General features: G+C 39.5%; 1 protein-coding gene and 1 long non-coding RNA gene across 3 annotated transcripts; one reads left to right on the forward strand and one right to left on the reverse strand.

The window, feature by feature from the left end:
- Positions 1 to 340: 340 nt before the first annotated feature.
- rap1aa (RAP1A, member of RAS oncogene family a) lies at positions 341 to 18,656 on the forward strand. Of its 2 annotated transcripts, none has more exons than XM_003438915.5 (9): positions 341 to 423; positions 3,164 to 3,310; positions 5,694 to 5,781; positions 8,190 to 8,258; positions 8,355 to 8,411; positions 8,495 to 8,635; positions 11,552 to 11,695; positions 14,565 to 14,683; positions 17,918 to 18,656. In XM_003438915.5, exons 3-8 carry the CDS (start codon positions 5,725 to 5,727, stop codon positions 14,652 to 14,654), a joined length of 558 nt encoding a protein of 185 aa, XP_003438963.1. In that variant the 5' UTR covers positions 341 to 423; positions 3,164 to 3,310; positions 5,694 to 5,724; the 3' UTR covers positions 14,655 to 14,683; positions 17,918 to 18,656. The 2 variants fall into 2 exon arrangements, with proteins under 2 accessions (XP_003438963.1, XP_005448529.1); XM_005448472.4 differs by having other exon boundaries at positions 417 to 470.
- Positions 18,292 to 22,506, reverse strand: LOC112843251 (uncharacterized). Its single transcript, XR_003215465.1, has 2 exons — positions 19,219 to 22,506; positions 18,292 to 19,013 (listed from the first exon to the last, which is right to left on the reverse strand). It is a non-coding gene; the product is annotated as an uncharacterized LOC112843251 (long non-coding RNA).
- Between the last annotated feature and the right edge of the window lie 85 nt (positions 22,507 to 22,591).

The raw sequence follows: 22,591 nt of genomic DNA on the forward strand, positions 1-22,591 counted from the left end.
CTGGCCCTGGTCCAATGTGATCTAAACCATAAGTTAAGGCATATAGAATATGAATAGTTTGTTAGAGTTAAATGAAGAATAACTTAAAAGTGGTTCATAAACTGAATAAATGAAGGCTATTTTCCATTTACACCATTACATATAATATTTACTCATCGAGTCCGAAGTAGAAGAGTTTAAGTCTGTACACAAGATTATATGATAAATGCCAAATTGTGTAATGTTATTTTTCTTAAGCTTTATCCCACTTCTTGTATGTAACTGGAGCTTGTTTTCAAAGTGAAGAGGTTGTAATTGAACCGTAACCTGGATTGCAGTGATTGGCTGATCCTGGTCCAATCAAAATACGACGTTCTCTCTGCCCCCCCCCCCGACCCTTCCGTAAATCCACAGCTTCAGTTAGCGCACACATAGCGGAACACGGTGAGTGCCCTCTGCAGCTTCTATCTCTAAGTAAAACTGCTATTTCAGTGAGTAATTATTGAGGCCGTGTCTTCATTGGTTTGATAATTAGTCCCTAAGCATTTGTTTGTCTCTAATGAGACACTGGAGTTACTTCTAGCTCCGCCGTAATTAAATAATAGTGGTGGTAAAATAGCTTAGCTTCGAAGCTAACTTAAGATTGAGGTGCTAACAACTAACTAACGAGTTATCGGTACAAATGTGATTTGCGGTATATATCCTTTAACATCCAATTATATTTTTTAAACATTTACCCTAACATGTTTAGTGGCATGTCTGTTTGCTAACTTGTGCGTAACCAGAGTCTTTAGCCTCAGATGAAACAGAAAAAGCTATTTTTAAGAGTTCACTCTTGTGCTAACGCGGCTAGCTAACTTATTAGCCCCGGTGTTTGCTAAACAGTTCTTTTACCCGTAGCGCAACTTAAAATACAGTTTGTCAAACTGGAACTAATATTAAACCGTGAACTCGATGGAATTTCTTCCGCGGAACCGACATTACTTAACGCGGCGTTTGTCCCGTACAGCCTCGCCATGTCTTTTCCGGGCTAGGACGTTAGCTAGCCTTCACCGGAATGTGCTAGCAGAATGCTAACATTTGAGTTGTCGAAGTGTGACTACTTTTGGGGCATCTTAGACTCCCAGACTTGGCATTCGGCTCACATTTGTTTCGCGTTTAATTGGTGATACTTCTCTCTGTGACTGGTTGTTTTAATAAACTTGACAGTGAAGGTCTGCTGCGCTGAGAAACTAAAAGCCACACCCTTCCTTTCGAAACTAACTACGTTACAAAAGTTATCCCGAAAACAAGTTGTCATTTAATTGTCGAATTCAAGCCTTCTGTTTTAATGTATAAAGTTTTACTTTAAAGACTAATTCAAAAACATGTTTTATTTATTTAGGGAAGTTAACTTGAGTAATTTTTTATGCTTTTAAGTTTAAATCCCCCCCCCCCTCTGGCTCCGACACATGATACTAGTATCTCTCAGGGTTAGATACAGGGGTCGAAAAAATTACTGTGTGATTAAATAGTTCAGAACAGCATATTTTACTGTCTGTTTGTTGATCAGCAACAGGTCCTGTAAACAGTGAGTAACTTTGCGTTTGTTATGTAACATGACAGCTGACCTTAGCTTATTTAAATAGCCATAAAAAGTCGTCCATCAAGCTCTCCATGTGACTGCACAAACGCAGCACAGTAGAGTTTTACAGTGCTTCTGATCACCTTTTGTGTGACTGGTGTAATATTTGCTTTGAATGAAATGGCTTTTTCCCTATCAGGTGTTAAGAGTTTGTAATAAATCATATTTAAGTTATTTTTTGTTTGTTTGTTTTAACCGTAATTAAGTGAAAAGTTTCCACTCATTTAATGTTTTCTGTGATTCTAAAAAAAAAAAAAAAAAAAAAAAAAAAAAAACCTCTAATAGGACCAATCATTTTTCAGTTCTATTAACTGAAGTTTCAGCAGTGTAAAACAAATGAAGCAGCATTTCATTTATAATGACTGATAGCATGGCTGGCAGGCGACAGAAGAGCCCATCTACCCTCCATAATGTACAATGTGTGGCATAGAATGCACAGATGGGGGGGAGCTTCCTGACTGACAGAGCTAAGTTGAAATTTTGAATTAACATCTCAGGTGTTTGAGTTTAGTGAGTTAAATTTTGACTTATGACTGTCCCCCCCAAAAAAAGTTGTTTTGTAGTAGCGGAACAGCTGGCCGCTAGAATTTGGCCTGTTTTAGTTTCCATAATTTCTTGGTTTCAACATGTCAAATCTTTGCAGGTTGATATACAAGCTATGATATACGCTGACTGATTTAGCCAACTGTAATTGGCTCCAGACCTGTTAGAAGTATCCTCCTCCCTTTTTCTCTCATTTGATGATGATTATGATCCATCAGTATAGCTGCCACATGTGCACATTAACTTCAAAGCATGTGGAAGTCCAGGCGTGAACATGTGCTGCGCCCATCCACACTTAGAAACTGTGACAGATTTAATTAGTTATTCTCAGAATAATGAAAATATTTATATAATGCATCAATGAGGAAACTGGATAAAAATTGCCTTGAGTGGGTAACTGTTGCCTGTCACCTAGAATAGAATAGCCCTTTATTGTCTTTGCACTTGTACAACGAAATTGTGAGTGCTCCACACCAACTGTGCCAAATTCATGCCTAAATAGTAGGCAGCAGGAATAAATAGAAAACAGGAGAAATATACAAAAATAAGAGAAAGGCACACATTGGAGAACAAGTTGTAAAGTGCAACTTGTTCATTGTAAATGCCTGAAATCATTGTCCCTCAGCACAAACTTAACAGGTGCTCTGCTTCAGTGCTTAATGGGAGGAGATTCCTAACATTGGTGGGTGGTATCTTTGCTGGTGTGATAGGTTATTATTGCGTATTGACATTTGTTAAAAGTCAAGCTAGCTGCCTGTTAGTAACTCTTATATAGGACTTTATAACAGTTTAATTATTCACTGCAATGATCAGCTTTGTCTACATTTTGATGCTGGTTTGCACAGGCAGCCACATCTCACGCTCAGGATATTTGTATAATGTCATCTAATTGGCTAATGGTTGCACCAGAGCATTTGATGGGTTGACGCCTGTGCTGTCAGTTCAGAAGTCGAATTTCTTTCAGTGCAAGAAACACTAAGCAATAGAACCATAATTCAGCACCACTCTTTCCATTAGTGTCATTCTCGACAAAGTTTGGCGTGGCCTTGCTGGCACCTGAGCGACCCTTGGACCCTTCTTGTTGACATCCCTGTACCTGAGGATCTGCCAGCCCCTCCTCCCCAGATGTAGAGGGAGTTGTAATCTTCAGCAGCCGTGTACACAGTAAGTTGAGCAGTTTTTTGGGTTTTTTTACAGAATGAAAATATGTCCATGTCCTAGTGTCTACTGAAGTCTGGACATGGTATATCATCTTGTAAGTAGTTAGCTTCTTCTTGCTCAGTTTTGGAAATTCTCTCTTTCATTGATGCCAGGACACTAACCTTTTTTGCAACATCTGGGAAAACAGCCACACTGAGCATTTTATTGAAGAATAATTTAGACCTTTTTAACTCGCAGTGCCTGGGTGTGTATTTGCCTTTGGACCTGGAAATGGCTAATGTGTCATTTTTAAAAATGGATTTTAAGGGTCTTTGTTCATTTGTAAATGGAGTTGAATATTTAGTTGTCAATGCTGCTAGCATTCACAGGCACATACTCTCATTACCAAAGCCAGCAAAAATTAATGAGTGGGATTAGTGAAGGTGGTCACAGTTCGCATGCTCGATAGGGCCACTGTTTGAATCCAGGCTCATATCTAATCACCGGAAGGCTTAGGTTTCTTATCTGATACCAACGCTTTGAACAAAGTTTTGTGACACTTACATAAATTTACATTTTAAACACAGTTTCATTTTCCGCAACCTTCATTTTTATGCATCAACAAATGCATCAGGCACATGCTGGCGTCTCAACATGCACACCTACCCTCCTCGCCACAATAATGATTTCAGTGCAGTGGTCATGCATGCTCGCTCTGATCTCTGTTTTCTGTTTGTATGGCCTACTCGAGTAGATGAGGGTCATTACAATGGCGCTTTGTAGAGGGCCTCGTGTGCCTGCCTCACACTGTGGGTTTCTGGTGATGCTTCATACGTCGTCGTTAGAATTGCAAATGCTGTTCGAGTGTGACAGAGTGGTTTTTGTATTGTTTGGCTCAACATTTGACAAAGGTCCCACAGACCTAGCATAATTAGTAGATTCAAAGAGGCTCTCAAATGAGATTTTAGCCTGCATCACCCCCTCTTTGACATTTATACATCAAATGAACATTACATTTGCATTTCAGAATAACATTTAAAATACGCCTCTCTTTTAATACTACTTTGAAACTTTGTCATTGTTGTTACTGGTTATTATTTCTGCACTTTCAAGTTAAAATGAAAATTCTTCAATCAGTCAACACTCAAAGCACACAGGAAGTTCAGCTCTACTGAAGTTTCCTCTTAAATAATCAAACAGGTAGTAGATGAAAACCCACAGCATTGATGAGTGTGATGATAAAATGAGAGGCGGTAATTTAACTTGGCAATTAGTATAATCTCACTTTACATTCACTGAAGGGTTTCTGGAGAACAACGGGCAGATTTCAGTTAAAATGCCTGCCTTCATCCTAAATATTTTCATGCCTTTGACATCTCCTGTCTCCTCTGCCAATATTTTCTAGGTCACGCTTACAGAAATGTGTCAGGCTGATGGAGTTAATGACGGGTCATTCTCTGTGGCCTTTCTCCTCTGTATTATAATGAGATGAAGTTATTTGTGGCTTACCTGCTGACTGCAGTGTCACTGTCAGAATCTGCCTCACAGTGTGCTTCAGATTAAAGTTTGCATGTTTGTATTGCAGATGTAGTTCTTTCTTGAGTTTTACCAGGAAAAATACTGGTTTGAATTCCTGGAGAGTAAGCCCATCTTTTTAAAACTTTTTTAAAATTCTTTTTTTATGTAAAGAGGTGACGCCCATATCATCATGAAGTCTCTTGATAGTGGGTGGGAAGTCGAGCAAAAAATTTTTGGCAGAGGGATGATTAGGTTTCAATCCTCTGAGGTCAACAGTGACTTCTCATTGTTGTGGATACGGGGGTGTTCACACTGACATCAGTGTCTAGTCAGTAGATTCACTATTCGAAATGCATCAGGGCTTATCCTAAGAGCTTATTGCCCTCCAGGCACACTGAAAATGAAGACTCCAGTCTATCTCAGTTGTCAGGACTTCTTTTGCTTGTATTGTCAGGCAGAGGCACTGCTGATAGCACATTTATGGCATCTGTTGTTCCATCAGACATTTTTCATGACAGCAGGCTCTGGTTTAGATCCAGTGCTCTGCCACAGTAGGTTGTTTGGCTCCCAGCACCAGTGTTAGGGTCATTACTTATTACTTGTAGTCTTTTAAAAACCTTACCTTACCCGTTTGGCTGGATCTACACACGTCATCCACAGCTCTAAAAACTTTGATACAACTATTCAGTCAGCGTATATAAATTTTTAACTATTATTATTTTGTTATTTATTTATTTATTTAAAGGCTTCTTTCAGGGGAGATGAGAACATAAAGAAAACTAGTGACAGAAAATGTTTTGCTTATTCAGAATAATCTCACACAGTTCAGTGAAAGTAACACATTGATTGTCTGTCTGATATTTAGCATCTGTCTTCTCTATTTTCACAGATTCTTGCGCTGTCCAGTGAAGTTGCCTACCATGCGCGAGTACAAGCTTGTGGTGCTGGGGTCGGGAGGCGTGGGAAAGTCTGCACTGGTGAGTGATGGCTGCTACTAAAGCTTGAAAGCAGAGGGTATTTTTTTTAATGAGTTTATACAAGGCTGTAAATGAATCCAATCCTAAATTTAATCACAGTTTTAGCTTCCATTAATCAATAATCGTTAAAGTATTTATTATGTGCTCAGTTTCCTTTTAAGCACATCCTTTTCCTTTACTTTTGACACAGAGTAATGGGTCCATTATACTCGTCACATCATGTTGAGTGCAAACAGTGATGTCGCCACAGCTCCACGAGTAATTGCTGCAGTACTCTGGGAGTGTACAATCGCACACATCACTTGCCACAGCACCCATGTTTGATTAGAAAATTAAAAATTGAGAGACAGCCAAAATGACACCAAAGCGTGGCTCGATTCAGTGGCAGTGACATCACTTGTTGGTGTTCAAGGGCAAGAACGACAAGTGTAAAATGCGCCCCTTAAAGTCCTAAATTACTTCCCATTAGACAGAGGAAGGTTCATATTTATTTATACAGTTTATTATAGTTGGGTTATATAGTAGTTATAAAGCATAGAGCTGAGTTATAATTAAGGTTAAAGGGCATTCATTCTTCGTTTACAGACTTTATAAATCCACTATGTTTTCAAAGTCTAGTACTGCTAAATAATTATGATTTTGCTGTTAATTAAAACAAAATATATATATATATATATATATATATATATATATATATATATATATATATATATATATATATATATATATATATATAAAAAATATTACAACACACACAGTTGCAAAGTTTTTATTTACACATAGCTGAAATTAATGTTTTCTTTTCTCAGTGAGGTTTACAGAGCTGTTGAGCTATTTCTCTCAATAACAAGAGGTGTTTTTCATATTTTATAATTATGAGGATACTTTACATATTTAACTACCCCTTAAATTCACCAGCAACAGAACTTGCAAAGAAAGCAAGCACGCATATATCCTTAAATGCAAAACTAATTCCTTGAACAGGTCTTACTGTTTTTTTTCATAGACTGTTACAGTAGCGGATGATCGCATTAAGCATGTCCAAAGTTTCAAGTAGTGAAGTGTGTGTGCGTAGACGTAATCTCTGTGATCCAAAAGCTCTTTTTCCTCCCACTCTTGAATCCGTAACAATGAAAGCACAGAAGTTTCAGCCACCTGCTGTTCTGACTTTCCGTCTTACGAGGGGCAGCCAATAACGGTAAAGCCAGAGGAGCTAAAATGACAAGGTTCTGCGCACCGAGGCAGAGGAAATATAAATAAAATTACTTTGAACTGTAAGTCCTGTAAAGCTATTTTTGTAGAGTCCAAGGATTAAGCACAACCGGTCACCTGTAAAAACTCAAAATCATCCTGAGATAAAATCCTGTAAAGCAGGAAAAAAAACCCCCTGAACATTAAGAGCTTAATAAGGTAGGATTTACTGTACATCTGTTGTTAGAAGTCTGACACAGGAACAGCAGTCGGTCTGTTACATCACTCAGCAGAAATCTTAAACTTTTCCTTGTATGATTTCAGACTATAAAAAGTAAAAGATCACACATTGACATTTTTTCACCCAAGAATGCCCATTGTTTAAACAAATATTTTGAAACCGTTTTTAAAGCAGGGTTTAATTTACTCAGACATGCCAGATGACCAGAAATAACAGGGAAATGTGAAGATATTTCAGTAAGGTAACAGACCGGTGGTGTGTCATTCACACAGGCTTATTTCAAGCCACAAGAGACCCTTTATGAAAATGGTTATAAAAAGAGTTATTATTTGAAAGCAGGGAGTTAATTTTACGTTTGGTGCTCTCTAAAATGGCTTTCGGGAGCGATCAAACATCCATATGTGCAAGAAAATCTCTCACCTCTTAACAAATTGGCATCCTGCTTTAAATGAAAATATCTACATAGGACTGTAGATCAATTCAAACTTTAAGAATATAAAAAACGTGAGCTACAATTATGTCTCATTATTTAAGGACTTGAAGTTGGATTAAATGTTTGTCAGATTGTCTTTGTAATAAGCTTGTTATGACCACATCAATAAAACATTAAGGCTCAGCTGTGGCTAAGCATACAAAAAGAGTGCCACGCCCGAGATTTATTAGAGTAAGTTCTTTTATTTAAACAAGAAATGAAATAAAGGGCTGAAGTACTGGCTGAGGGGGGGGGCTTGTACCATCTTCCCTAAAGTAATAAAAATAAACCCTGACAAAATAAAGCAAGGATCTTGGAATGCTGAAGAGTGGCTTGTTCTGGGCCAGCTTCCTTTAAATAAGAGCAGAAGAATCCATCAACACTCCACCCAACACGCCTAGAAAATAAGGGAGGAGGTGAGAAGAAGGAAAAAAAGAGGAGTGTAGTAGTTTCGGATTGGTAATGATGTCCTGTGTTCTTTCCCTTTTCTTTTCTTCATTACAGACAGTCCAATTTGTGCAAGGCATTTTTGTGGAGAAGTATGACCCCACAATAGAAGACTCCTACAGAAAGGTATGACCTAACCTGCACATACATTCATTGCTTCACATGACTTTGTAAACATTTCTTGTAAAAATGCACCCGTTTTTTGTTGTGTTTTTTCAACAGCAAGTCGAGGTCGATGGGCAGCAATGTATGCTTGAAATCCTGGACACAGCTGGAACTGTAAGTCAAACATGAGCAGGATGCAGGGGTGTTTCGAGGAAATTGTGGACCGGCCGCTGATGCCGTCTGTTATCGTTCTTTAGGAACAGTTCACGGCTATGAGGGACCTGTACATGAAGAATGGCCAGGGCTTTGCTTTGGTGTACTCCATTACAGCGCAGTCGACATTTAACGACCTGCAGGACCTCCGGGAGCAGATCCTGCGAGTAAAGGACACAGAGGATGTGAGTTTAACACACTTTCACACTTGTTTTGATTATAAAGCGCTGTCATGTAAGAGGTCCCCATTAAAAATGTTTGTCCTCATTGTTCAATGAAAATTCCCAAACAAAACCTCTTAATTTTTTTCTTTAATTATTTGACACATCACAAGCAAAACGGTTTTTAACTTTAAGGGTTCATAACTTTCTAGAACCCAAGCATCTCTTCTTTCGAACAAGTTTTTTATAGAAGGTCAAGAAAAGCATCAAACCTTTAATGTCTACTTCAGCAATGACACGAACGATTAATTAACAGAAAAAGAAAGGGATCCAGCAATTAATTGGTCAAACTTGCTGACAGCTGACGAGGCAAAAAAAATAATTACTAGTAAAAGTAAACGCTGTCCAAACAAATATTGAGCATGAATTTTTGGACCTCATTAGTCAAATCATGTTTGAAATGTTGCTGAATAGTGATTGGCTTTATGCTGCATATAACATGGCAGACATACAAACTGTGGTTTGCAGAGTTTGGTCGGCCAGAGCTATGTTCTCTTCTGTGCTGGCGTCCACATACCGATGCAAAATGTGATTACACCTGTATTTTGGTTGTTTGGTTATATTCCAGTTTATTCAGAGACAGCCGACATGCAGCCACTTACCTCTTTTTATGTCACCGTACTGCAACACCGGTTACCACAACTATCAGCTGTTTACTTTAACCCTCATTTCAACCAAGAACTTTCTTACTGTGAAGTGACAGCACTAACCACTCCAACACTGTGCAGCATAGTAGCACAGTGTTGGAAATTAGTTAATGAGTTTCACACATTTGAATTAGCTAGTAGAAACACCATCAGTACACCTGTCCAATCAATTTGCTTAGCGTACGTTTTTTACTGCTCCCTGTGCCCGTGTGAGCTCTCTTTGGATACTCTGGTTTCCTCTTTTGTGCTTGTTAATGGTTAATTGGCATTTCTATATGCGAGTGTGAATGGCTTTCACTCTGTAGTGGGGACCCGGTATATGTGCCACTGCTGACATCATCACATAGCTGCATCCATTAATGCCCATCATTAAGGCCCGCTGTAGTATTCTCCTGAAGGATTGCCACTCAGACCGTACCTCCACATCAGTCCTGATGTAGGAGAAGAAGAAGTGAAAACTGAAAGCAAAAAAAACCACCCCCCCCACAAACACACACACTTTCTACAGAGTCCTGTTTTTCCAAACTGTTGCGACATCTTCCTCTGTGTAATATGCGAATCTCTGAGCTTCTGTACTGGTATATCATTAAAATGGTGGTAAAAAGTGACATGATCATACACTTGTATTTTCAAGCCAGCAGCACAAGATACCAGGTTAAAAAAAAATCCAGCCTATAAAATGTTAACGCTTTTTACCATCAGTTGCTCACCTGGTATCTGCCCACTTACCTCTGTTCACTAATTACAGTAATTAATGCCCTCACTTTCTCTTTCTTTCCTCACACTGGCAGCAGTATGTCTGAAGTCTATAGCAGCAAGAGTTGTAACTAGGCATACATTAAGAAGCTCTTATAGCTTTTGCACATACAGCATGGTTGTTGTTTTTTTTCCTTTCCCCCACAATAGAGCTAAATGTCACATTCAGATGTCTTTGAAATATTCTATTGCATAATTAAATTTACAGTATTCATTCATATCCCTAAAATGTTCAACACTAAAGTGATACAAAGTTAAAGTTTGTATCATATATATGTATATCTATGTATATATTTATCACATTTTTATTTAAGTGGAAAACAGAAGTTAAATACTAAATAAACAAAAAATATAACCACTGATCATGAGCCAGACTGTTGCAAATATTACTGTTGGCCCAAAATGTCATAATGCTTTAACAAAAGTAACAACTTTATCATGTTTATTTATATATATTTATTATATTATAAACCTTTATTATGTTTGTCTTGAACAAACAAACGAGTAGCAAGCACTGGATAGATCATTGGCCAGACATTTCTACAGACACCATTGGTGCACATCTGCAGAGAGAGCAAGTTAACATTTTTGTTCCATCTGCATTCAGTCTTTGTAACACTGTCAGACAAAGAGAAATGATAATTTCTCTTACCAAAAAATAGGATCTTTTACACTTGTTTCTTTTTTTTTTTTTTTCCTTTTTTTTAAATTTTGGTTGGTTGGTTTTTTGGAAGGAACACCTGATGTCTGTTTTCACCGACCAGTGATGATATGTTGGAAGAGTCTAATAAACATCCGAATGCTGTAATTCTCTGAGGCTCCTCCTCAGTCTGCAGAGGGAAAACTGGCGGCCTCTCACTGTATAATCTGCCCTCGTCACCTCTCCTTCATTAAAGTCAGCACTGTGGGAGAAGAGGGCAGAGCGCAGGGGGGCAGGAACTTTGTGACGGGGTGGAAATGTCAGAGCTGCTGTTGGTTGCGATCTGCTGCCTTCTCTCTTGATTTAGAGAGAGGAGATGGAGCATGCTGAGTGTGCGCTCTTTATTTATTCATAGCAGGTTGCTCAGCTGGTCTGTGTGTCTTGGTTAAGGTCTCTTTTTGCTGAAGCCTTTCTGCTCCTTAATATGCACATAAGCTTTCTAACCACTGTTTAGTCTTGAGATGAAATCTGTTTTCAAACATGAATTTGGTCAACATTTTTGAGCATTTTTAATATATTCAAATATTTGTTGTCTTGTTTTCTTAATCATTGGGAGTCACCATTGTAATTAATAATGATGATAATGATCATGTGGATAGTTTTAATTAAAATCCACCCTCTGATCAGATTCCTGAAACTTGTGATAAACATGAAGAAGGCGGCATTTTTATGTATTTGTTTCTTTCATTGCTTTTGTGTCATTTTACATCTGCACAAAAATAAAACTAAAGTTATTATTATTTTTTTTAACATGTCGCATGTCCACTAATCCATCAGGTTCCCATGATCCTGGTGGGAAACAAGTGTGACCTGGAGGATGAGCGTGTGGTTGGGAAGGAGCAGGGTCAGAACCTGGCCCGTCAGTGGAACAACTGTGCCTTTTTAGAGACTTCAGCTAAATCAAAGATCAACGTTAATGAGGTAAGTGCTAATACTACACACTGCACATATGGTCTCTCTTCATTATGCTTCTGCACCAGTGACTGCATGCCTTCATACGCCAATTATGTCAAAATGTCACAACTGTCTGAAAGGACTGTAGCAATGAACTTTGACGTTTATGAAATGTCATATCTTAAACTTCACCATGCAATTATAATACTGTAAAAGAAAATCCCTACATAATTATCATGGCCAAAATAAATGATAAATAAAATTAATGTCGGTTAGAATAAGCCTAAACTTTTATTGCTGTGGTGCTTAGATCGAGAGGTTTGGGGGGGGTGTTCACTGAATGAGTTCATAACTAATAACATATAAACTTTTTGACAATAAATAACCGAGCAGTAATCAGCTCCCTTCCCAGTAATCAGCTCCCTTTCTAGCAAGTTTCCCATCCTGTGTAGGGACTTGAGCTCCACCATCTTGGACTTTTCCCTACAGCCTTCTCTGAAGGAGTGTCCACAGGAAGCAATTTGCTTGTTACGTACCGCTTTGTTGCTGACAGTCAGTCACTGTGGACATTCAAGTCTCAGGTTGCCTAGGTAACCCTCAGATGTATTTCTTGCCTCCTCATTTGTCAGTCAAAGGTATCCTTCACTCTAATTTGTAGTTGTGTCAGTCGCGTGCCTTTAAGTTAATAAAGTTGAGCTCCGTGACCGCTCACTCAGTGTCATCACTCAGTGGTTATTTCACCCTGATTTTAAGTGCTCTTTAAGTGTTTGCCACATTGCTGCTAGTTGCTTCCTGTGTGGATGCCCATTTATGTCTAGAGTAGCAGCACCTGTTCTCTTCTTCCTGCTTAGAACAACCCCTTTAGTTTGCAGTTTGCACATCTTCAGCGCAGAAGGATGACAACTGACAAGTTCCAGTTTAGATTCCAAGATATGGATTTGAAGAATGTCCAGCCACTAGATGAGGGATTCAGGACAGCAGTACCCTCATCACCCTGCCATTAACAAACAGTTAAAAAAAAATAAAAACAGTACTGGAGCTAGCTGGCTAACAGTGAATGAACTGTCACAAATTAAACATCGATTAAATGCCTTTTATCTATCACTCTCACAGTCGGATTGATGAACGAGGAAATCTGGCGTTTAGTATCCTGAGCCACAGCTGTCCAAAACTGTTCGACAGCCTTCAGTCATTAAATCGTATTTTATGCTATATGACTTTGAAATTCGAGGCACTTTGACATTGTGTTGTGCACAGCTCAAATTACCCTGCCCAGTAGGTAAACATTAACAGTGCTATCACCAGCAGCTTTCCTTCCTCACAGGTTAACGTCGACAGAATGTGGTGATACATCGCTCCAGTCAAGCGGTTACATGCAGGTTTACTCGGGCATAGCCAAAGCACTGCAGAACTGTGCTGGTTCACACGGTTGTCATCTATTTTACTTTCTGCTTTGCTCGTTTACAACTTCCCATCACAAATAGGGAGATTGATGGGGGGTATTGTAAGCTACCCGATGTTGAACATTGATAAAATATGAATAGTTGGTTCAACAGGCTAGTATTTCTGTTGTTCACCTGCAAAGGCAGCAAGGAAGGTTTAGGCTCCTTTAAACAGGAAAAATAAGCAGACATTTACCAACTGAAAGTAAATGGTGGTAATATCTGTTAAATCTGTATTACAGTAAAATAATTACATATGCGAGGCAGCGGAACAGTTGCAACTTGGTGGGGACAGATTGCATAGTCAGATGGACTTTAGGCAAGTTTTGACAGCACTAGTAAAGTCTGTCTTGGAAACACTGTAATAAATGTAAAGCCTATTACCAAAACTTAACAACTCAACATTAAAATATCCTGAAAGACTTTAAAGTTCATTTTATTTAAGTGTGGGGGAAACATACTCGACTAAACCAGCATTATAAATGATATACTGAGACAAATTATAGAGAAGTTAAAATGGAGCACCAGACCTCAGTGACTCAGCCAGGCCAGCCAAAAAGGGTACACACACTTGACAGATGAGGCACAGGTTAATGGAGTAGCTAGCTTTAAACAGTTAACTAAAGGAGCAAATTAACTGGAGGAATAGCGGAAAACAAATCAGAGAATAAAATTGATAGTTCACCAGCCTTCGGTCCTTCACTCAGCAGTGCAGTACCAGCATAACCTGCACCTGTCTGAGTGACTGTTTTCTGTTGTTGCAGCTGCTTCTCTCACTTCCCACAACAAACTCACCAAGTCAGAGTAATAGTCATCCTCATCTTACTTTAGTCAGCCATTAAGTGTGTCAGTCAGCTCAGTGGGGGGGCTCAAATCTGCTGTGGGTGTAGTGGCAGGTGGTGTCTTCACATCCTAAACCCAACACTTACCTGCAGTTCTACATGAATAAAACATGAATAATATGTTTACCAGACTTATTTCTTTGGAAGCATGAGTGGGAATCCATGTTTAAATGTCTGGTTGACTAGTTGCACTCATCGCTGTAACAACAGACTAAAACTGGGCTTTTAAAAATGTAAATATTGAGTTTTAGTTGATCAGCTGCAGATTTACACTAACACACCTGAGAGTTTCCCATAAATGCACACAACCTTCTTAACACTGAATTCTTTTAAGAATATCTTAACTTAGTAACTTTGTGTTTCTAGTTATCTTTTGAAAATACATTTCTAATTGTATGGTTGTCATTTTAAAGACAGAAGCTGCTTGATTGGCTAGACCGGCAAATGAAACAAGAGAAACTGTGTTCACTGTCCACCATTTCATGCATTTTAGTGTTGTCTGTCAACAGGAATTTGTACTGATAACATCGTTCCTGAGCTGTAGCTCTCTCCATACATCCCATAATATACTGAAGCAAAGTGCTGAAACACATCAAATCTTCTCTGTTGTAGATTTTCTATGATCTGGTGCGACAGATCAACAGAAAAACGCCGATGGAAAAGAAGAAGACAAAAAAGAAGTCAAGTTGCACACTGCTCTAAATTGCCATCCCACGATAGCTCCAGGCCAGGTGAGTGGGTGTAAAAGCAAAATTTATTCCAGACATTTGCAAGGCTCCAGCTGTGCTCTGAGCTCTGGGTTATCACAGAGCATTTAGAAACCTACTGCAATAATTATGATGATTTTTTTTTTTTTTTTTTTTGTGTGTGTGTGGGGGGGGGATTGGTGTGTTGCAAATAACAAGATCCTTGTCGGTTTAATAGTGAATGTTTAATGTGGACTTTAATTAACCAGAGGCCTCTCAAGTCCTCTTCTTGTGTCTTCTGTTACACCATCCTCCATTTTAATTGGATCAAAGCGGGTTTACAGTGTGCTTATATGAATTTTGGTGAATTGTGGTGGCTCCACCTGCTGCTGCAGCAGTGCAACTGTAATGAAATCTAATTATAGAGGGCACTGTTGGAGCTTCTCTGGCCTTATTGTTCCTACAACAAATTCACAGAATTACCAGCTGCTTTTTTTTCTTTTTTTTTAATTACACCACTGTGTTATTGTCTGATGTTTGTTTGTCAATATAAATCTTTGGTTTCCAGTCTCCTTGCTTTGATATGAAAATCTGCCTCTGGAGACTTGAGGTTTGGTTGAGATGCTGTGGACATCGTTTTGCTCTAGCTTCTTAAATGACGCCTGCTGTGTTGCAAACACTGAATATAATCTTCATGTCAGTAAACACAGATATAGTGCTCCCTGTTTTTCCATGTTTTAAACCACTCTGCAGGTAATGACTATAGAAATAGTGAGAGCTCCTGTTTATACTGGTCATCAAGCAAAACAAGGCATTTCCACTGTAAATGATAAGGGAGCAAACAACAGTCTCTGGACTTCTGGAAGTCTCATCAGTTCTGCTACTTTCTCTTCCATCTTGCAACAGCTTCTGCAGTGTGCTGATGATATTCACCAAAAGCACTCCTCCTCATACATGCAAGCAAAGTGAAGGAAAGGCTGAAGAACCCAAACTGTCCTTTTGGTGCAACACTTTGACGATTCGAATGTTTTTCTTCCTCTTTAAGGTTTTTGTGCATCTTTCGCAGCACCATTGTTGTTTACCTCCTAGTTTCCTGACAGCGATCATCTTATCATAGACATGCGTCACACATGCTCAAGCTGGCTCAGCTCAGGCAGCTAAGGCCTCAGAGACACATTGGGAATTATGTTTATTGCACAATAGGACTGTAGATTTTCTCCTTATCACACTGGAAGTGTTTCAGATAGTGTCTCAAAAGTTTGAGTCTTTCTTTTTCCCTACTACTATGATTTGCTTCTGAGGCAGTTATGACTTGTCCACACTTGTACTTGCCGTTCAGGAAATGTTTGTGAGTTAAGCATGCGACACTCTGAGTCAAATCAAGGTGCTTTAGCCACTACATGCTGTTAATTCCCAGCTTCCTCACTGGGCTAAAATCCCAAAAGACAGTCTCTGAAGTGTGGCTCACAAACTCATGAACTAGGGAAATGATGTCATAATCCTCCCTGCCTGATGGATCTTTTTTGTGAATGCAGAAAAACAGTTTATACTGTGATTGTTTTGTCTTACAAAGCAGCAAATATGAAGCATAACAAAGTTGACATTTTTATGTTTCATGTGACATTTTTGGGGAGCTGCAACAAAAACATAAACTGGGATAAGCAGCACTCTGACATTTTGGTACCACAGTAAATCTCTTTGTAAACTGGAAACAAAGGTTCACCAAGAGGACAGATGGTTTCCAGAGAGGTGGAGGCTGAACATTTATGAGTTGTTTCAAAGCGTCTCGCCTCATCAGCAGAAGAAAGTCAATATTTTGTATGGTTTCAATATAGCTGCTTCACTTTACTGATTCAGAGCAGCTGAAAAGTAAAAGTTTTCACTGCAACAAGAACATCCCTTATGTGGACTGACTCCAACTGCCAGTGCCTATTGGACAGCTGAATTATGCTTTTATAGGAAAGTGATTTCATGAGTTAAATACCCAAGGAGTTAGAGAATTAAGTAAAATGACAAGTACAAAAAGGAGGGGGGGGGGGGGGGGGGCAGCACTACACTCAGCCAATGTCAGCTGTCAAAAAATGGGTAGAGTACCAAAGAACTGATGCTGCCAAAGTTTGAATCGCTGACATGAGTGCAGATGGGATGGCCTTCTACAGGAAATGTGCTACAGTTCAAATGAAACATGAACAGCTGCAGCAGTGAGAGCGCTTTGGTGAAGTCTTGCCTAATTTTCACATCGGTTTTTGGATTCTCAAAAGATAGAAGGTAGAAGAGGAAAAGATTTATGGAGAAAAACTGAACAGCCTCCATGTGAGGTCTCTATCCTGCAACAGCCGAAAATTAAGCAAGTGAACATCTTGTGCCCTTGTGGATTCGCTAATGGTTTTCATTTTATAGTTTATATTTTATAAAAGCAAAGGAAACGCACTAATATATATGTACGTACGTGTGTGTGTATGTGTGTGTCTATATGTAGTAGCTATTTAGGTGTTTACATCCATAAACTGCATGTTTTTACAGTTTAAAATGAAAAAGAATCCCTTGTAACAATCCTCCTTCTAGCTGTTAGTCACCACAGTGGGTCATCAGCCTCCATCCAGGGCTTGACCAATTTGGTGTGGAATTATTTTGATTTGCATATTTGATTCAGTATATATTTGGACTGGTTCTTATATAGCGCTTTTCTACTCTGTCCGAGCACTCAAAGCGCTTTATACAGCTAATTCATTCACCCAATCACACCCATTCACACAAGCACTTCTAAGGTTAAGTGCTAATTGTCTAACATTCATACACATTCATACTCCGATGGATGCATCGGAGAGCAACATGGGGTTAGTATCTTGCCCAAGGATATTTGGCATGCAGACTGGAGCAGCCTGGGATCGAACCACCGACCTTCTAGCTAGTGGCTGACCTGCGCTGCCACCTGAGCTACAGCCACCCCCACATCAGTTATTTCACATCAGTGCAGCCCTCCCCATTTATCCAGGACTCACACTGGCACAAGGAATACACGGCTTGCAGCCCACCTTGTAGCTGGGCTAGCATCACAACTAATAAGAATTCAAGTCTTAAAAAATAACCCTGGTTGTTCATTTCCATCTTGATAATCATACAGGTTTTTCAAAGCCACAGGGAACTACTGAAGGTGGGCAAATGGCCTGCAGTGTCGAGACACCGTCTTGACTTTTTAAAATGTTTCAGGAACAAGTTGTGTCCACGTCGTTTACATTGAATCTTCTGACTTTATTCTTTCTTTCTTCTTGCTTTCAGAAACTTGTAATGATTAACTATTTCCCAGTGGATCGTGCCAGCATTCCAAGTCCTCTCCGAAGCATTTTGAAAAAGGCTGACAGAGAAATTTCACCACTCGCAAAATGGCAGGAGACGGCACATACTCTCAAGAAACTCTTTCTTTCTGCTCTTTAATGGCAAAGATATCCACCTCTTCTTTTTTACTGTCAGCCTGATGACAACTGTTTTGTTTTTGTCCTCTTCTCCAAGGTGTCTTTCTTTTTGGAAATATCAATATATAAGAGGAGACCTTGGATTTATATCCATCTATGGGAACTAAAATGTTTTATTAAAAGTAACATCAGATATTTGACACATTGTGACAATGCGTTCGCAAAGGTATCCATGTGAAATGTTGGTCTTCTTGTACATTTCTGCACTAACAGTGTCAATGAAGATGCATCATTGTCCATAAATTACTCGCTCCTACTTACAAGGATGTGTATTGATGAAATAACATCTTTCCTAAGTGACTTTGTTTTATATCGAAAGCTGCAAGCCTTCCATATTTCCCATAATATATTATACTTCCATTTTTGCATAATAAAGCTAAGGAAATTAGTATTTTATAGACTGATGGGGAAATGGTGCGTTCTGATTTGTCTTGAGGCTGAAAATATATTGTACTAAACCAACTCTAATATCGCTTCTTGTGTTACCCTGTCACAGATGATTTTCCAGCTTTTATGAATGATTAAATTTTAGTACATTTTCATTAGTTTTGGTCTTGGTTTTTGTCCTTTTAGCATGTTTTTGGTGTTTAACAAAAAAATTGGGAGTGACATCTGCTTATACTGCTGCCCTCTGGACCCAAATGAGCTGTGGGAAATTGATTATGAAATCACTTTTTAAAATGATTGATTTGATCAAACTCACATTGTATGAACAAATATGTTTTATCCACAGCAGCATGAGTTGACAGTGTTTCGTTAAGTTCTGGTTTTCGATGTCACGAGTAGAGCAGTGTGAAGATCGATATCTCCCAGAGAGCTAAAAGAGTAACTTGAGTGTTTCCTGTCAGCAGAAATGACGGCCTCAGACTGAGTCACCAGAAGAGGTCTGAGCTGAGCGGAAGCTGCAGAGAAAGAGGAACTCGTACAGACAGACAGGCTATGAATTGAAAGCAGCAAAAAGCAGAATAGAGACTGACTAAGATGATGAGCAGACGGAGCTCAGCTGCTCCACCTTGGGTTGGTGGTGAGACACAGTGGCTTTAATAATTAAGTAACAAAAACCGTACATGACCACCATGATGCAATCACGGGCCAGTTCTTACGTACCCTTTGCAGCAGCTCGTTAACAAATATCTAATCAGCCAATCAGCAACCCAATCAGCAACCCAATCCACTTAGGCATGTAGACGTGAGCACATCCACATGCCTAAATGAATGCGGCATGGTTGTTGGTGCCAGATGCGCTGGGCCGAGTATTTCAAAAACTGCTGATCCAGTACTTTCCCACACAAACATCTCCAGTGTTTAAAGAGAATGGTCTGAAAAAAAAATATCCAGTGAGCAGCAGTTCTCCTGGAGAAAATCCTAGAGGTCAAGCCTCTGAATCGTTTAGATCAGGGGTGCCCAATCCCAGTCCTCGAGAGCTACTGTCCTGCAGCTTTTAGATGCATCCCTACTCCAACACAGCTGAATCAAATAGTTGGATTACCAATTCGGCATGCCATCAAGTCTGGCAAAGGCCTGATAACGAGCCATTCATTTGATTCAGGTGTGCTGGAACAAGGACGCATCTAAAAGCTGCAGGGCAGTAGCTCTCGAGGACTGGGATTGGGCACCCCTGGTTTAGATGTTCAATGGCAAACTTACACACTGTACATGTGGTTTCTTGTGCAGGGAGACCTTGTGGGCACTGCAAGATTTCAATCCATTAGAGTTGCCAGTGATGTTCTTGGTGACTATGGTCCCGACTGCCTCCAGATCATAAACAAGCTCCCAATTGCTCCAACAACTGTTACTGTCTTACCAAGGTTCTTGCTGACAGTCTTGTAGTCCACTCCAGCCCTGTGTAGGTCTACAGACTTGCTCTTTGGCCTTGGAGGTAGTGGAGAGGTTCAAATGGAAGAAATGTATTCTGTGGACAGGTGTGCTTTATACACATAAAAAGATAAGATCAGGAATATCTGTAATGGATTGATTGATTGATATTAATCTGTGTGGGCATACAGCCAACCCGTGGAAGCCAGAATTGTGGCTGGGTTGTAGGGGATCACATGCTTATTTCACTCAATGACATGCTAATTCATTTATAACTTTTGTGTCATGTGTTTTTCTGGATTTTCAGTTGATTTTCTGTTTCTCTCCATAAAAATTAGAGACTGTTCATTTCTTTGTATGTGAGCAAACTTGCAGTTGTTGCCCAAAGTTTTAAGAATGACACAAATATTTGTTTTCACGAAGTTTGCTGCTTCAAATTTTATGATAGCAATTTGCATATACTCCAGAGTGTTATAAAGAGTGATCAGATGAATTGCGAAGTCCTTCTTTGCCATGACAGTGAACTTAATCCCCAAAAAGCCTGCTGAGATCATTTCAATAATCTTGCAGTTAACTCAGGTGAGAGTGTTGACGAGCACAAGGCTGGAGATCATTATGTCATGCTGACTGGTTTAGAATACCAGACTGGAGGTGATGAAAGGAGCATGATGTTTGAAATCATTGTTCTTCCTGTTAACCTTGGTTACCTGCAAAGAAACACAGCCATCATTGCATTGCATAAAAAAGGCTTCACAGGCAAGGATGGTTTTGACCATCAAGACTGCACCGAAATTGAAGGTTTCAGGGCACCCAAGAAAGTCCAACAAGCGCCAGGGCGGTCTCCTAAAGATGATTCAGCTGCGGGAGTGCCACCAGTGCAGACCTTGCTCAGGAAAGGTAGCAGGCAGGTGTGAGTGCATCTGCATGCACAGTGAGACAAAGACTTTTGGAAGATGGCCTGGTGTCAAGAAGGGCAGCAAAGAAGCCACTCCTCCCAAATAAAATGTCAGGACAGATTGATATTCTGCAAAAAGTGCAGGAAGTGGACTGCTGAGAACTGGCGTAAAGTCATTTTATCTGATGAAGCCCCTTTCTGATTGTTTGGGGCATCTGGAAAAAGGATTATCTGGAGAGGAAAAGGTGAGCACCACCATCAGTCCTGTCTCATGCCAACAGTAAAACATCCTGAGACCATTCATCTGTGGGGCTGCTTCTTGTCCAAGGGAGTTAGCTCACTCACAATTTGGCCAAATATCACAGCCCTGAATAAAGAATAGAAACAAAACATCCTCTAACAGCAACTTCTTCTAACCATCCAAAAGCAGTTTGGTGAAGAACAATGCCTTATCCAGCATAATGGAGCACCGTGCCATAAGACCAAAGTGATAAGTGACCAAAGTGATTAAGTGGCTTGGGGAACAAAACATTCTGGCAAACTCAAAGCATTGATTATGAAAGAATGGGTTGCCATCGGTCAGGATTTGGCCCAGAAGTTGATTGAAAGCATGCCAGGGCAAACTGCAGAGTTCTTGGAAAAGAAGGGCCAACACTACAAATATTGACTCTTTGCATAAACATATCGATGAAAGCCTTTGAAACTTACATAGTGTTTGTAATTATACTTCAAAACATCACAGAAACAACTTACACAAAGGTATAAAAACACTCAAGCAGCAAACTTTGTGAAAAACTGTGTCATTCTCAAAACGTTTGGCCACTACTGTACAAATTCAGTAGGGGATCAAATAATTATTTCCCACACCGTATACACTGGGTAAGTTTGAGCCGTTATTTTTAGTTCAGACTGTTTATAAAAGGGTGAATGTAGCCTTGAGTGAAGTGTTTTTGTCCTCACCATTTAGGTGTTTTTAAAGCAGACATGTTGAGAGTGGATCTAAGAACCCCAGGGACATCACACAAGATACGCTGCCAGCTTCTCTGCTTTATCATCCTTTTTGACTCTAAAAATAACCATAATTTGCAAAATAAACCTCACTTTGCATTAAATATGACTTGAAAGCAGCGATTGAGAACATAAACTCAACAGAAAACTCACAGACTTCTATTTAACTGGACTTTTTTTTGGAAGCAGAAGCCCCCTGCTGGCCATTTAAAGGAATGCAGGTTAAGGCACTTCTGCACTCTCTTACCTTCTTAGACCCAGGATATGACCATCATTTGTATACAGTTAATGCACTTTACACACACATAAAAGCATTGTTTAAAAAAATTAAGGCAGACCTCTGTATTCTTTTTGTGAATGCTATGAGACCTATTTGACCTTCTAGGGGACCCTGATTAGGAATCATTCAGCTACTAATTTATAATGTTACAGATTACAGTTTTTTAAAATGTGAAACTTCTATTTGTAATATTTATTCTTCAGCTTTATTATTTTTACTTTGTGTCGAGTAAACTGTTTCAGTAGTTCTCCCACTTCTGTCTTTTAATAAATTCCTGGATTTGTGGACGGACAAACCCAAAGTAGCCTACCCGCTGTAACCGAGCAGCTCAGTTCCCTTGGATGGAGAGAAATCTCCGCTCAGACCGCTTAAAATCTCATTTTCCTATATGATCTCCGATGATTGAGGAGCGGCAATAACTTCCCCCCCTCTGTCCCTCTCTCTCTCCTACTCTGGCCCTCCTCCCTGCCTCCTTTCCCCTC

The sequence above is a fragment of the Oreochromis niloticus genome, linkage group LG20, assembly GCF_001858045.2.
Source record: "Oreochromis niloticus isolate F11D_XX linkage group LG20, O_niloticus_UMD_NMBU, whole genome shotgun sequence".
Lineage (NCBI taxonomy): Eukaryota > Metazoa > Chordata > Actinopteri > Cichliformes > Cichlidae > Oreochromis > Oreochromis niloticus.

What these genes read in the sequence shown, in the direction of transcription:
- rap1aa (XM_003438915.5), top strand. Translation starts at nt 5,725, where the DNA reads ATGCGCGAGTACAAGCTTGTGGTGCTGGGGTCGGGAGGCGTGGGAAAG. An exon ending in TCCTGGACACAGCTGGAACT is followed by an intron (nt 8,412 to 8,494) that starts GTAAGTCAAACA and finishes ATCGTTCTTTAG; the next exon opens with GAACAGTTCACGGCTATGAG. An exon ending in CAAAGATCAACGTTAATGAG is followed by an intron (nt 11,696 to 14,564) that starts GTAAGTGCTAAT and finishes TCTCTGTTGTAG; the next exon opens with ATTTTCTATGATCTGGTGCG.